This window comes from Pocillopora damicornis, chromosome 1 (assembly GCF_964200805.1).
Source record: "Pocillopora damicornis chromosome 1, jaPocDami1.2, whole genome shotgun sequence".
Taxonomy (NCBI): Eukaryota; Metazoa; Cnidaria; class Anthozoa; order Scleractinia; family Pocilloporidae; genus Pocillopora; species Pocillopora damicornis.
The window spans coordinates 9,105,064-9,117,150 of NC_142670.1; the positions used below are offsets into that span (position 1 = coordinate 9,105,064).

The 12,087-nt window shown below is 38.5% G+C and overlaps 1 protein-coding gene across 2 annotated transcripts in view; it reads left to right on the plus strand.

Annotated features, from left to right (window-relative positions):
- Window positions 1-59: 59 nt before the first annotated feature.
- Window positions 60-12,087, plus strand: part of LOC113664677 (uncharacterized) — a 39,989-nt gene continuing 27,961 nt past the window's right edge. For both annotated transcript variants that reach the window (XM_089202366.1, XM_089201935.1), the window contains exons 1-19: window positions 60-217; window positions 824-924; window positions 1,161-1,250; window positions 2,565-2,683; window positions 3,587-3,640; window positions 4,175-4,234; window positions 4,788-4,869; window positions 5,267-5,334; window positions 5,546-5,623; window positions 6,633-6,684; window positions 6,843-6,927; window positions 7,910-8,036; window positions 8,319-8,366; window positions 8,843-8,914; window positions 9,278-9,334; window positions 9,839-9,874; window positions 10,301-10,396; window positions 10,519-10,754; window positions 11,476-11,533. In XM_089202366.1, the coding sequence (XP_089058492.1) occupies window positions 162-217; window positions 824-924; window positions 1,161-1,250; window positions 2,565-2,683; window positions 3,587-3,640; window positions 4,175-4,234; window positions 4,788-4,869; window positions 5,267-5,334; window positions 5,546-5,623; window positions 6,633-6,684; window positions 6,843-6,927; window positions 7,910-8,036; window positions 8,319-8,366; window positions 8,843-8,914; window positions 9,278-9,334; window positions 9,839-9,874; window positions 10,301-10,396; window positions 10,519-10,754; window positions 11,476-11,533 (1,575 nt within the window). In that variant the 5' untranslated portion in view covers window positions 60-161. The remainder of the gene's footprint in view (window positions 218-823; window positions 925-1,160; window positions 1,251-2,564; window positions 2,684-3,586; window positions 3,641-4,174; window positions 4,235-4,787; window positions 4,870-5,266; window positions 5,335-5,545; window positions 5,624-6,632; window positions 6,685-6,842; window positions 6,928-7,909; window positions 8,037-8,318; window positions 8,367-8,842; window positions 8,915-9,277; window positions 9,335-9,838; window positions 9,875-10,300; window positions 10,397-10,518; window positions 10,755-11,475; window positions 11,534-12,087) is intronic.

Sequence of the window (12,087 nt, forward strand, 5' to 3'; positions counted from 1 at the left end):
GTAATGTGGGAGATAAAGACGCGTAAGACTGGTCTGGAGTGATCGAACCAATCATAATCGAGAAGAATGAAAGCGGTGTATTTCAAATTTTAGAAATTCTCTTTCATGATCAGCGAGATACACATGTAGTAGTTTTATGTAATTTTATTTCCTTGTTGAGAATGGCAGCAACTGACAACATAAGGGTTGCTATCAGGGTTCGTCCTCTAATAAAAAGGTAAGCGTCGATTTTGTGTAAGTGTTTATCGATTACAATGTTCAGATCACTTTCTGTGGAGCATAGCGCAAACAGGCTGGTCGCGCCAACAGACGGTCTGTTTCTAAATTCGTTTTTGTGTCCGATCGTATCGATGTAATTCCCGAATTTGATATTATGAACTCTGTTATTAATGTTTTATTTACTGCCAACGCGATATTCAAATCGGTTGATCCATTTATTTCGTAAGTGCCATCAGTGGTTGTCCTTTTTGTCTTTCGACGCTTCAGATTTAACATTAACATTCAGCTTTTGGATATCATCATGTTCCTTGAAAGATTCTGAAAACTGCAGTCATAGATTTTTGTATTACGTTCCGCATTGAAACATTTCTATATTTCAAAAACTTAAACACGTCGCAATAAAAATGCGTCGCATTTGGTAAAGAATTATGGATTTAATTTACCCTATTCGCCCAGGCTTATTAAAGCAAAGTATTACCTTCTAAAGGGATAACCAACATGTTAAAGAACACCAAGTAGGGTCAAACAGCCCTATGATAAAATACATTCCATGAGTGTGTAATGAACTAAACACTATGGATCTCATTCATTTTTATTTCTTTAGGGAAAATGATTTTCATCAACCAATACACTGGAAGGTTGATGGAAACACCATTACACAATTGTCGAATGCAAAGATACTGCCAAACTCATCCTACTTTTTTGGTAGGTCTCCATTTTTTTATTATTATATTTGTTATAATTTTTTTTGGTTATTTATTTATTTTTTTTTATCAAGGGTACTTGTAGAGAGTTGTATCTGGTCTGCTTGAGCAATTGATTAATTCAGGGTTGTCAATGAGGGTCTTGAGCAAGGGATTTTTCCCAGTTTCTAAGTATCCTAGCCCCAGCCACTTTATTAAAATAACTCTTGTTTAATTCAACTTTTCTGACTGCCCTAGATCGAATTTTTGATATGTCATCTTCTACCCAAGATGTTTATGATGAGTTTGGCAGACCTACAGTCCTTTCTGCCATGGACGGATTCAATGGTCAGTATGCTACATATACCGTAGGAGTTATAAAGACCTAATAGCACTTTTCATAGATAACATCAAAAGTTATTGTATGAGAGCCATTAATGCTATAGAGGGTGTCAGAAAAAGCTGCATTGCCCAATGTACAGTTCTGCAAATTGCAGGATGAACCTAAAACAAAACACAAAAAGTAAATCATGAATTACTTAGTGGTTGAGTTAGATCAAGTCAAACTTGAAAGAAAAAAAAAATTGGCTCTTGGTCAAGACCCACACTTTGAGAATGAATAATAAAAGGTCTGGGTTCAAGACCTAAGCCAGCCCTATTGTGTTCTTAACCCTTTAACTCTGGGCAGAAGTGATTTACTTGTAACTTCTCCCAATAATATCCCTATAATTGTCAGAGAAGCCTAACAAACTTATGGAGGGGGGGGGGGTGGGGTGGGAGCAGCAACCTACAAATGGATCGGCATTTGGCTCAAGAAGAGTATTGACATTCCTCCTTGCATAGCCATATAGCTTGGATGTGTTGTGTTCTTAATCCTTTTACGCTGGGCAGAAGTGATTTACTCGTAACTTCTCCCTATAATATCTGTACATTACCCACCTAAAAGGCAATGAGAATATTAAGACTTATCAGGCAGTTGTTACCTTGATCTAACACCAAATTCTCATAACTTGTTTACAAGGAAATGTGTAGCAGTTAGAGGGGAGAGTTACATGTAATCATTGGATCTTTGGAGTCAAAGGATTGAGCCACACACTTTATTCTCAATGACAATATCTCTTTCCCCCCAGGCCACATTAGTTTGAAGGGTGAATAGTTAATACTATTCAACAGATAAATTGCTGTCCAGCAAATTAGTTTTAACAAAATGATGGGTATTGCTATCCACTGGATAGAGATTTATATCCTCATATCCAGTGAAAAACATTACCCATCATTTGAACAGCTAAGTCCAGGAGTGTAAATGGATGGTGGCAAATTGTCAGAGTCAAGCAGCAATGTACAAATGGATTGGTATTGGGCTCAAGGAGGGTATTGACATTCCTCCTTGCTTAGCCATATAACTTGGATAAGGTCCCATAGGATGATGTATTCAGCTTGTAAAGGGGTTAAGTTTTTAAAGAAACTGATGCTGTATCAGTGGCAGAGTGCAACAGGGTAATTTGGTATCATCAACTGAGTTGATAATCTTAATTGGCCACCAAAAAATGTTTCAAAGCTGACATTAGAAGCATTTGCCCTTCTTCAGAGCAAAGGTTGTCAACTTGTAAGCTGACTTAATCCAAAGACTTACACCCATCAACTATTAAAATCTGTTTTTAGGAACTCTTTTTGCGTATGGGCAGACATCATCTGGGAAGACTCATACCATGATGGGTGATGGAAAGTACAAAGGAGTCATCCCCAAAGCTATTGGGGAAATTTTTGACTATATTGAAAAGGTACTGTATTCTGTGTTAAACCTGCCAACCATTAACTGAATTGTTAAAAAAATGCTGTGATCCAATTGGTTCCTCTCCAATGTGGTTAGCATTCATTTTCTTTTCAAACAACTGAGGGAATCTGGTGCTTTGTGCAGTAGTCAAGATAATTCCTTTTAGTTGAAGTAATTATGTATTGATCATCTCTTTTCTGGGTGATGCGCTTACTGAGATATACAAAAAAATTAATAAGTTATTTTTGATCAATAAAATTCCAGTTACAGTAGCCTACTGAATATGATTATGAAATTAAAGTAAGTGGGGTACATTTCTAACAGAACTGTGATGTTGCATTGGTGGGGGGTGGGGGATGGGGTATTATGAGACAATTTAGTTTTAATTTATCAACTAAGTTGATAATTTAAATTTACCAGTTTAGAGTTTCTAAAAATGATGTCTTGAGTGTTAGCCCTTCTTTGAAACTGAGAGCTAATAGCATAACACTGTAAGGCTTGAAACACCAACTTTACAAACTCTTTATGATGGCCTGTTACATGTAAATTACCATTAAGTATATGAAATTGAAGACAAGTGTTGTTTATGTTCATTCTGTTGCATTGAAAGTTAAATTTGAGGAAAGGAAAGGAGACAAGGGTTTCAAAAATTAATGTTTTGAAGTAGTCATCAGACTCTACAAAAGTAGTTGCCTAGGTAATTTTTTGACCAAAGTAACTGATGACATGTTATCAGGTAGCGGGCCGAACTCTGGCTGTTGCCAGCTTGTTTTGAAACCCCTGAGGAGAGAGTTAAGGTGGGAGGGTAATCATTTTTCTCTTTTCCATTATTTAATATTAGTCTATTGACATCCTATTTTATTTATTTATTTATTATTGTTATCTTATTATTATTTTTTATTTTTTACAGAATCCTTCTAGAGAATTTTTAATACGAGTTTCATACATAGAGATCTACAATGAGGTAACTACATAATAATACACTGTTGATGATACTTCATAATCGTACAAATAAAATTTGAAAGGCATACAAACAGTAAATAAATCAGTTTGAATTGCACTTTCTACTGTCACTCCTGGCAAACTATAAATTTAATAGAGATAATAAGAGTTTACCCACCCATAAACAAGTTTAGTTGCCTTTTTACCACTTGATGTTCGTTATTTGATAATTGAAAGAACAGTACATGCTTTGCTGGGATTTTTATACAAATCTCAGCTTGATTCATAATTTAAGATAATGCTCATTGACTACTGCAATAATGGAGACCACTGATGGCCAAAATTGTTTCACTTATGGTCAGATCATTTGACATCTTCCTCCCACAATGCCTTGCTTCAATCCGAAGGGGGTAACTACCAATCCATTCAAATGTAGAGGTCTGGCAAGACTTAGGAGTTCTTGTACCAGAGAGAGAGAGAGAGAAAAAGAGTTTGTCAGATTTTTGTCCTTTGTTGAAATTTGTTTATTTATGTCATTTATTTATTTATTTATCAGGACATAAAAGATCTGCTGAATCCTGCGAAAACTAATCTCAAAATACATGAAAATGCTCAGGTAGGATTACGAAATCCCTGGAAGAAAAAAAAAATAATAATAAATAAAAATGAAGAAAAATGAAGAAAGTTTTGTTGTGTACAGTAAGTAGCACATGTACATTGATGACCGTGCTTCACCTCGGAAATAAATAGAATCTGATTTGAATGGCATCAAATGAATTGCATATAAAGGATTGACTGTCGACGTTTGCGGGCCTTTAGATCAAAGCGTTTCGCGAAACTAGCTCGTGAAAATTGTGTTAGTTAGCGCCGTCGATTCACCAGTGATAGACTAAAAATTTAAGAGAAACTTTCAAACGTTATTTCCAATGGCAAATTTGTAATTTTTAGCTTAATCCACCTTTACTCATCAGTCGTTGTGTACCAAAAACGCCAAACGTTAATCGAGTGTTTGTGGATCGGAAAAAGTCTTAAAACGTTTCAACCCGCCATCTTGGGATTGAAGGAGAGTTCGAGGAGAGACTGGGTTAAGGAAAACCAAGTTATTGTTTGCCCAATAATATTGTAGGAAACTGTTTCTAAAAAATTAATCCGTTGCTTTTGTTTTTTAGAAACAAGTATACGTTGGTGATCTGACTGAGGAGGTGGTATCCTGTAGCGAAGATGTCTTCAAACACATGATGCGAGGAGAGAGTAAGTAAATATCGCATTTACTCCAGAAAGTTCTCGTAAGCAAAGGTCATTTTAACCATTTAACTCCCGGAAGTGATTAAAATGTAACTTCTCCCCATAAAATTCATATATTATCCAGCAACGCAGGTAATGAGAATAACCAAACTGATCTTCGACCCACTTTTCTTCTTTGAAAAATTGCCTCCTCAAAGTGACTAATTTGTTAACACTTAACAAAGATTAAGCTTAAATATAAAGAACGACGTGATGCTCTAACGCCGTCCTATGATTGACACCCGAAGGGGCAATTATACAGCCGTTTACCTGCAGGATCGACCATCTGAACGCAGTGAATTTTAATAAAATGATGTTTAAGAATCCTTTATTTATTTATCTATTTGCATTTTTTTTTCCGTAGAAAATCGACATTTTGGTGTTACTAATATGAACGACCGCAGCAGCAGAAGTCATACAATTTTTCGGGTGGTAAGTTTGCACTTGTCACCGTCCCGCTTAACACACATGAGTAAATATCAAGAATAATTTCTGTGCCCTCACCAAACTCGCTTCATTAAAGACAATTCTTTACTTCAGCTAGTGATTTCATACGGCTACCGCAGGCACAATGAGTAGCAAAAGTAGTTACCGTGCCTTCTCTCGGTGAAGTGTTATTATTTTGCGTTATTTTATGTTCAAGGTTATCGAGAGCCGTGAAATGATGGACGAAAGCAAGACTCCTGATACAATAGACGGCGCAGTTCGAGTAGCACATTTGGTAAACAAATAACTCTTAGTCTAAGTAATAATATGATTTCGAGTGCAGTTGGGTCTTAAAAGAGCGAGGAAATATTTCAAAGTCAACAAAATTGCACGTGCCCGTTGGGCAGCTGCAATTTGTAGTCTTTATTTACACCAAATTTCTAGAGAAATCATTTTCTTTCTTATTTAAAATCTACCTTTAAAAAAACATCACAGTGGGTCCAGATTGACGGAATTTTGGAAGTTTGCGTGCGCTAATTGTAATTTGCACTCGTGTTCCAACTTTGCACTCGTGTTACATGAGATTGCACTCGGCCGATCAAAAGCGCGTAATTTTTTCATAGACATTATTACATACGTAATCAGCATTTCTTCATGTTTCAATTTACACATTGCAAGACAAACTGGTAATTTTATGAGGTAAAAAGATCTCAATTTTGGTAAATTTGTAATGTGTTCTTTTTTAATAGATGAAAACGTAATTTGCTGCACTTGCTTCCTATTAAGACCAATGTAAAAGATCGTGAAATTTACACTTAAGATATCTACTTTAAAAACTTTTTTCTTTCATTTTATAATGACTACAGTACCGTTCGAAGATAAGCGAACCACTCAACGCGTTCCCCACGCAGAGTCAACGCGTTGGCCTTTTGAACTTAACGCGTTTGCGTTTGCGTGTCCACGCAAACGCAAACGCGTTTAGTGAAGCTCATTAGTAGATCACACTTTAAAACCATTTTGCATAACAAGAGGCCCAAACAAAGCCGACTTTTTTGTCACATTCGCCTTAGCATCTCCACGGCGTCTGTGTATTCCCGATAACGAGCGTTATCCAAAGATCTGTTCCTGATAAAAAGTGAGTAGCGGTGGGTCTAGAAAAACAGCGTCTAATTGAATTTTTGTTAATGCTTACTCTCGAGCTCGAGCTTCACCCCCGCCTCAACTCTCTTCCCATTCTGTTTCCTTGATCTTACTTCTTTACCCACTTTGTAACATCCACCTGTGTTTGTTTCTTCTTTTTTCAGAACCTGGTTGACTTAGCAGGCTCAGAAAGAGCGTCGCAAACTGGAGCTTTTGGTTAGCTCATATTTGTCTTTGTCGTTGATGTTGTCGCTATTGTCCAATGATTTGTCAGATTTTTGTCTTCAGTTGAACTTTATTCATCAATTTATTTATTTAGTTATGTGATTTCAAGTTTGCCTTAACTTCAAAGCAATGTTGTTTGAATTTCTCAGGTCAAAGATTGAAAGAAGGCGGGCACATAAACAAGAGTCTTCTGGCCCTGGGCTCTGTTATAGCCAAGCTAAGTGAAGGAGAAAGGTAAGAATATTTCATTCAGCCTTATAGAACGCTTTACCCCTTAGAGTGACCAGCATCTAATTTCTCCCTACAGTATCACCTCTGAATCAAACATTAAGGTAACGAGAATAAAGGAAACGGTCCCCAACTGAGGGAAAGTCTTGATTGTTAAACAAATTCTCCTTGTCAGCACCATAAGAAATGTATGGAGAACAGTATGGAGAATATAAATAATGATGTTAGGGTGTAAAGGGTTAAGTGAGTGTCGCACTGGTTAGTACCCAGTTTCTGTCGGTTCGAACCAGTCCAATCATTCAGTGGCGTTCAAAATTCCGGGTAACAGATGTCGGTTATTGCGCACGACAAGTAACTGTAACTTACAAATAAAGTTATGTTGCGCCTATTTGTGAACATCTTAAAAATGACAGGTAAATTATAACCTAGTGCAAAGTAAGTGTGATCTTTTTAATAGATCAGTCTAAAGCTCATACTTGTGACTTTCTTAACGATAATAGCTAATTAGCATAGTGAGTGTGAACTTTTCAATCCCTTTGTTCCTGACGGTACTAAGGAACCGACTCAAATTTAAACACACCTGGCGTGAAAAAGAATACTTTCTTAGTAAGGTTACGAAACGGCTAAACCGACTGGATGACTCTAAATATATGAAATTCATATATGTAAACTGCAGACAAAGAAACGAATATGGAAGCGATCTTCGCTGTAATGATCACTACCTAAGCAGTACTGAAAATATGGCCCGAAAAAAATTCAGGCTGACTTGGTACGAATGATCTTAGCTGGGTTCGAAACTTCCGTGGATACAAAACAACTGATAACCAAGCAAATGACCTCGATGGCAAGCAAATGCGAGTGATTATGTTGCGATTTGTATCAGTTTTAAATCTGACAAAAGCGTCAGGATATTGACGGCTCCAGTCCGTTTTGAACAAGATATTAACTATCCAGGGTCTCTACTAATAACAAACCTGTTTCTCGGCAGTTTTATACCATTCCGGGATTCAAAACTAACCCGAATATTACAGTCGTCGCTCGGAGGAAATGCAAAGACCTCCATGCTATGTACGATCACTCCAGCGGCGATTGAAGAGTCAATTAGTACTTTAAAGGTAACTGCCCGGCTGCTAATGTAACTCCTTGCACACGCGCACTCAGTTTAGAAACTGTTGTGATGTGTCCCACATGGAATGCAAGTGAGGGAGTAATTTATTCCGAAGTGGATCATTATGGTATGAAATATGTTAGGCAATATTACTACCTCTAAAAATCTGGGAAGGTTCCTTGATAACTGAATTTCCCTTCAGTTGGCGTCTTAGACAGATAATCCTCTTACAACGGTAAGCAGCTGTATACACCGTTTGGAAATTAAGAGTATTTCCTTCATGTTTCAGTTTGCCAGCCGAGCGAAAACCATCAAAAACTGTCCAGAAGTTAACGAGGTAAAAATGCGTGAATTGTTCCCTCTCTAACTCCCGATTAAGATATCTATCTTTCTATCGGTCTCCGTCCGTCTTTCTATCCATCCAATCTAACATCTATCAATCTCGGCGTTAGCTTGGGAGCAGGCTCTCGTGAGCGCTGCGACACGAGTGGCGAGGCCGCGCATGTCGAGCCGGAGATCGATAGGAGTGCGTTAGATGTCCGCCAGAGTCCTGGCTCAATTTTAGTGTCAGACATCTCGTGACCTTATTACCCGTGCCGCAGCGCTAATGGGAACTAATCGCACGCTATCTTTGAGATCATTCTTTTATTTAATGTATACCGCGACATGTCCTATTTCATATGGTTTTATCTTTCTTTTCCCTTCATGGTTTCTAAATTTAAAAATTTATTCGCTACTTTAGATTCTACTCCTAACGTAAATCATGAAATGAGACGATAGCCCTCTTTAACAGTTGTTCCATTATCTTTTAAGGTACTTGATGATGGAACACTTCTAAAGCGTTACAGAAAGGAAATTCGTGAGCTTAAACAACAGCTTGTCGAGGTAAGACGCTTCTGTGAAGGAACTATAATTTATAGTTGTATCTGTATCCTGCAGAGCGTATTTCGGTTGAATACTCTTCATCCAAAACCATATAATTACCGAGGCTGATGTGAAAAGAAAGAGAATTACTACAAGCAGCCAATACGAAAACAAATTCAGAAGAAGGAAACTGCCTGAGCATTAAGATAAGAATCTGATTGGTTGTGACGGTGGTGTGAGTTTTTTCGACCGATCACAGAGCGGAGTTCAACAATGCAAACCTAGATTACCCAGGAGTCTTAGTTGAAAATTCTTCAACACACTTTTGTACCGTGCAGTATGTTAACACTTAAATTTGAATATTTACATTTTTTTTATTTACAGATGAGCAGTAGTTCGCATGTACAAGAGCTACTACTAGAAAAAGAAAAAGTGAACGAGGTAAGGAATACCGAGTTTATCACCTTTGATGGGGTTTTTGTGTGTTTGCACAAAACTGGGAACGCTAATTAAAATGTTGAAAAAATAAACAAATCGGAAAGTGGCGTCCGCTCAGTTTTCCTTTGCTATTGTTTCCTCGTATTATTGGTTGTTCATCCTGTCCGAGACCGTTTCTCAGCCAAACTTAATGATGCTGCTGTCTGACACCAACGTGATGGATGTGATATTTCAGCATTGATATTCCCATTGCGTTATTAACCCTTTACACCCTAACATCAGTATGCATATTCTCCATACTGTTTTCTATACATTTACTAAGGTGTTGATAAGGAGAATTTGTTTCACAATCAAGAGCTCCCTTAGTTGGTGATCATTTCCTTCATTCTTGTGACCCTAGTGTGTGATTCAGGGGTGATATTGTAAGGAGAAATTTGATTGTGGTCACTCTTATGGATCAAAGGGTTAATGCTGAGTTAATGCACTTTTTTCTCGCTTTATTTCCAGATGGAAGAAATGTTGGAGCAGCAACGGCGACAACAGGTACGAGAAACGCTGATAGCATTTTTTGTGTGTGTTTGTATTTGTTGGAGAACGTGAAAAGATGAGGTGTTACTCCGGTAACGAGCGAAGAGCTGACCTTGGACGCTGAGGCCAGTGGAAGTGAATAATCAATATGAGCAACTACTCAACCCAGTTATACGAGTGATGCTTTTTATGTGAACCCTGAAATAACAACACCCATGAGTTTTTAGGCGGCGCGCGAGAGCGACGACGTTATCGGCTCTCTTGCCTAGCTTTGAGTGCGCATTTCCTCTGCAGATGTGGTCCAGGCAACTAAACTGGCTCAAGGGTAGAGATTTCTAACATTGTGCTGTAGCCCATCAGGCTTTACGATATCGCAAAGAAAGAAAGAAAGAACAAGCTATTTCAGTCCACACAGTCTTACTTGATGTTGCCTTTTTGCAGAACGAACAAGAAGAAAAGATAAAAAGATTGTGCAATATGATTTGCACTGCGGGAGGAGAGACTGGGAATAACCGAAGTAAACAAAAATTGGCAAAGGTTAGTAAATGTTTTGGGTTTCGTTACGCGTGTTATTCTAGCTTACGATCACCTTGCGGATCGTGGCCAATTTTAAGGGCTCAGACCACTGACGGTTCTCTTCTCATCACGTCCACCTACAGAGGCGTGAAACCTGGTGTCCAGGGGCTGGTCTTTCAAAGGCTCCGCTGGCCTCCACTGTTTTTAGTTCAGTGAAAAGTCGACTGCAAAGAATCCCGTCGAGTCCCAGTAGCGACGAGAGTGAGTTTGGTGAGGTGACAAAAGATATGTTCCTAACGACGTTAGAGGAGGAAGAGGACATAAAATCTTCAGAAAGCGGGAAAAAACGGGTTGTTTTTGCAAGTCCTGCGGGGAAAAGGTTAGTTTCTATAAATCCTGATCGCCAACGTAATTGAGGGAGATGGTTTCTTTCTTTGACTCCCACTTGAAGTTCCAGCAGAAAAGCAAAAGGAAAGAGCCCAGCAATAAGTGGACTTGCATGCCATCAAAACGACATCGAGAGGGACGGGCTTGTCTAAGGGTTCTTGCTCACAAACCTGGATCAAAATGTTTCAGTTCGAGTCCTCGTTGTAGCTGGATTAAGAGGAGTAAGTTTCTAAAGGAACTGTAGTGTTTTTCGGTGAGGGAGTATAACAAGACAATTTTGGTGGCCTCGGGATACCCAACGTTGAAAGCTTGCGGTTGTAAATTCATTCCTTTTTGGTATTTCAAGATTTTTCTTCCCGTCTTTTTTCATCTGCTGTATACGAATTTGATCCAGTCTGAATGTAGAGCACAGCAGAGTGGCCTGGCCTTGTTTCCAACTCTTTCTACTTGCCCGAGTCTATCGTGTTAGCAGTTAGGCCGCTTACACACCTACTCAGTTAGCATGTTTTATAACCTTACCATTCTCCTCAGAAGGTGAGCATGAGTCTATCGTGTTAACAGTTAGGCCGCCGCGATTGTCGCTTACACACCTACTCAGTTAGCCTGTTTTATAACCTTACCATTCTCCTTAGAAGGTGAGCATGAGTCAAAGATTAAACAGCCGCACCTTGAAATTTGTTACCAACATAAATCTCTTTCTTGCAAACAATAAGGTGTTTATCCTCCATAACGGATGTGAGACAACAGGAACACAAGGAAATGCAGACTGAAGTAAGAGAGAAACATTTTGTTGAGCATTGTAAAAAATCCTCTCAGTTATCTAAATGTGTCATCTCCAAGGCGGTGGTATTGATGTTAGGCTGTGTTTGACGCTATTAATCTTGAAGTGTGAAATTTTGCGACGTTTGCGCTAAATAAGGTTAGAGAACAATCTTGAGTTCAGTGAATAGGTATGGAGGGCTCTAAGCTTTTTTTTAGATCATTTGATCCCCCCTCACAGCCTTGTTTGGTTTTGTCACGCAACTTGTTCTTCTCAAGAAGATAGAGTATTGCATGACGGCGACACGGCTGTAATGGGGACTGTAGCTTACCAGACATGGATATGTGAAGAAAAATATAAACAGCATTCAAAAAAAAGTGTCGTAGAGGTTTGAGAACTGCCCTATGATTACAGTGCTACGTTACAGATGGCTTTTTTTAGTCCAAAGAGAGGTCACGATTGTCTTTTTAACGCTTAAATCCTGATTTTCTACATGTTCAACATGTAGTTTCCTCAGTCCAGTCCAGACCAGCCCCGCCCCAGCTCTTTGGAGGGATCTTCTGAC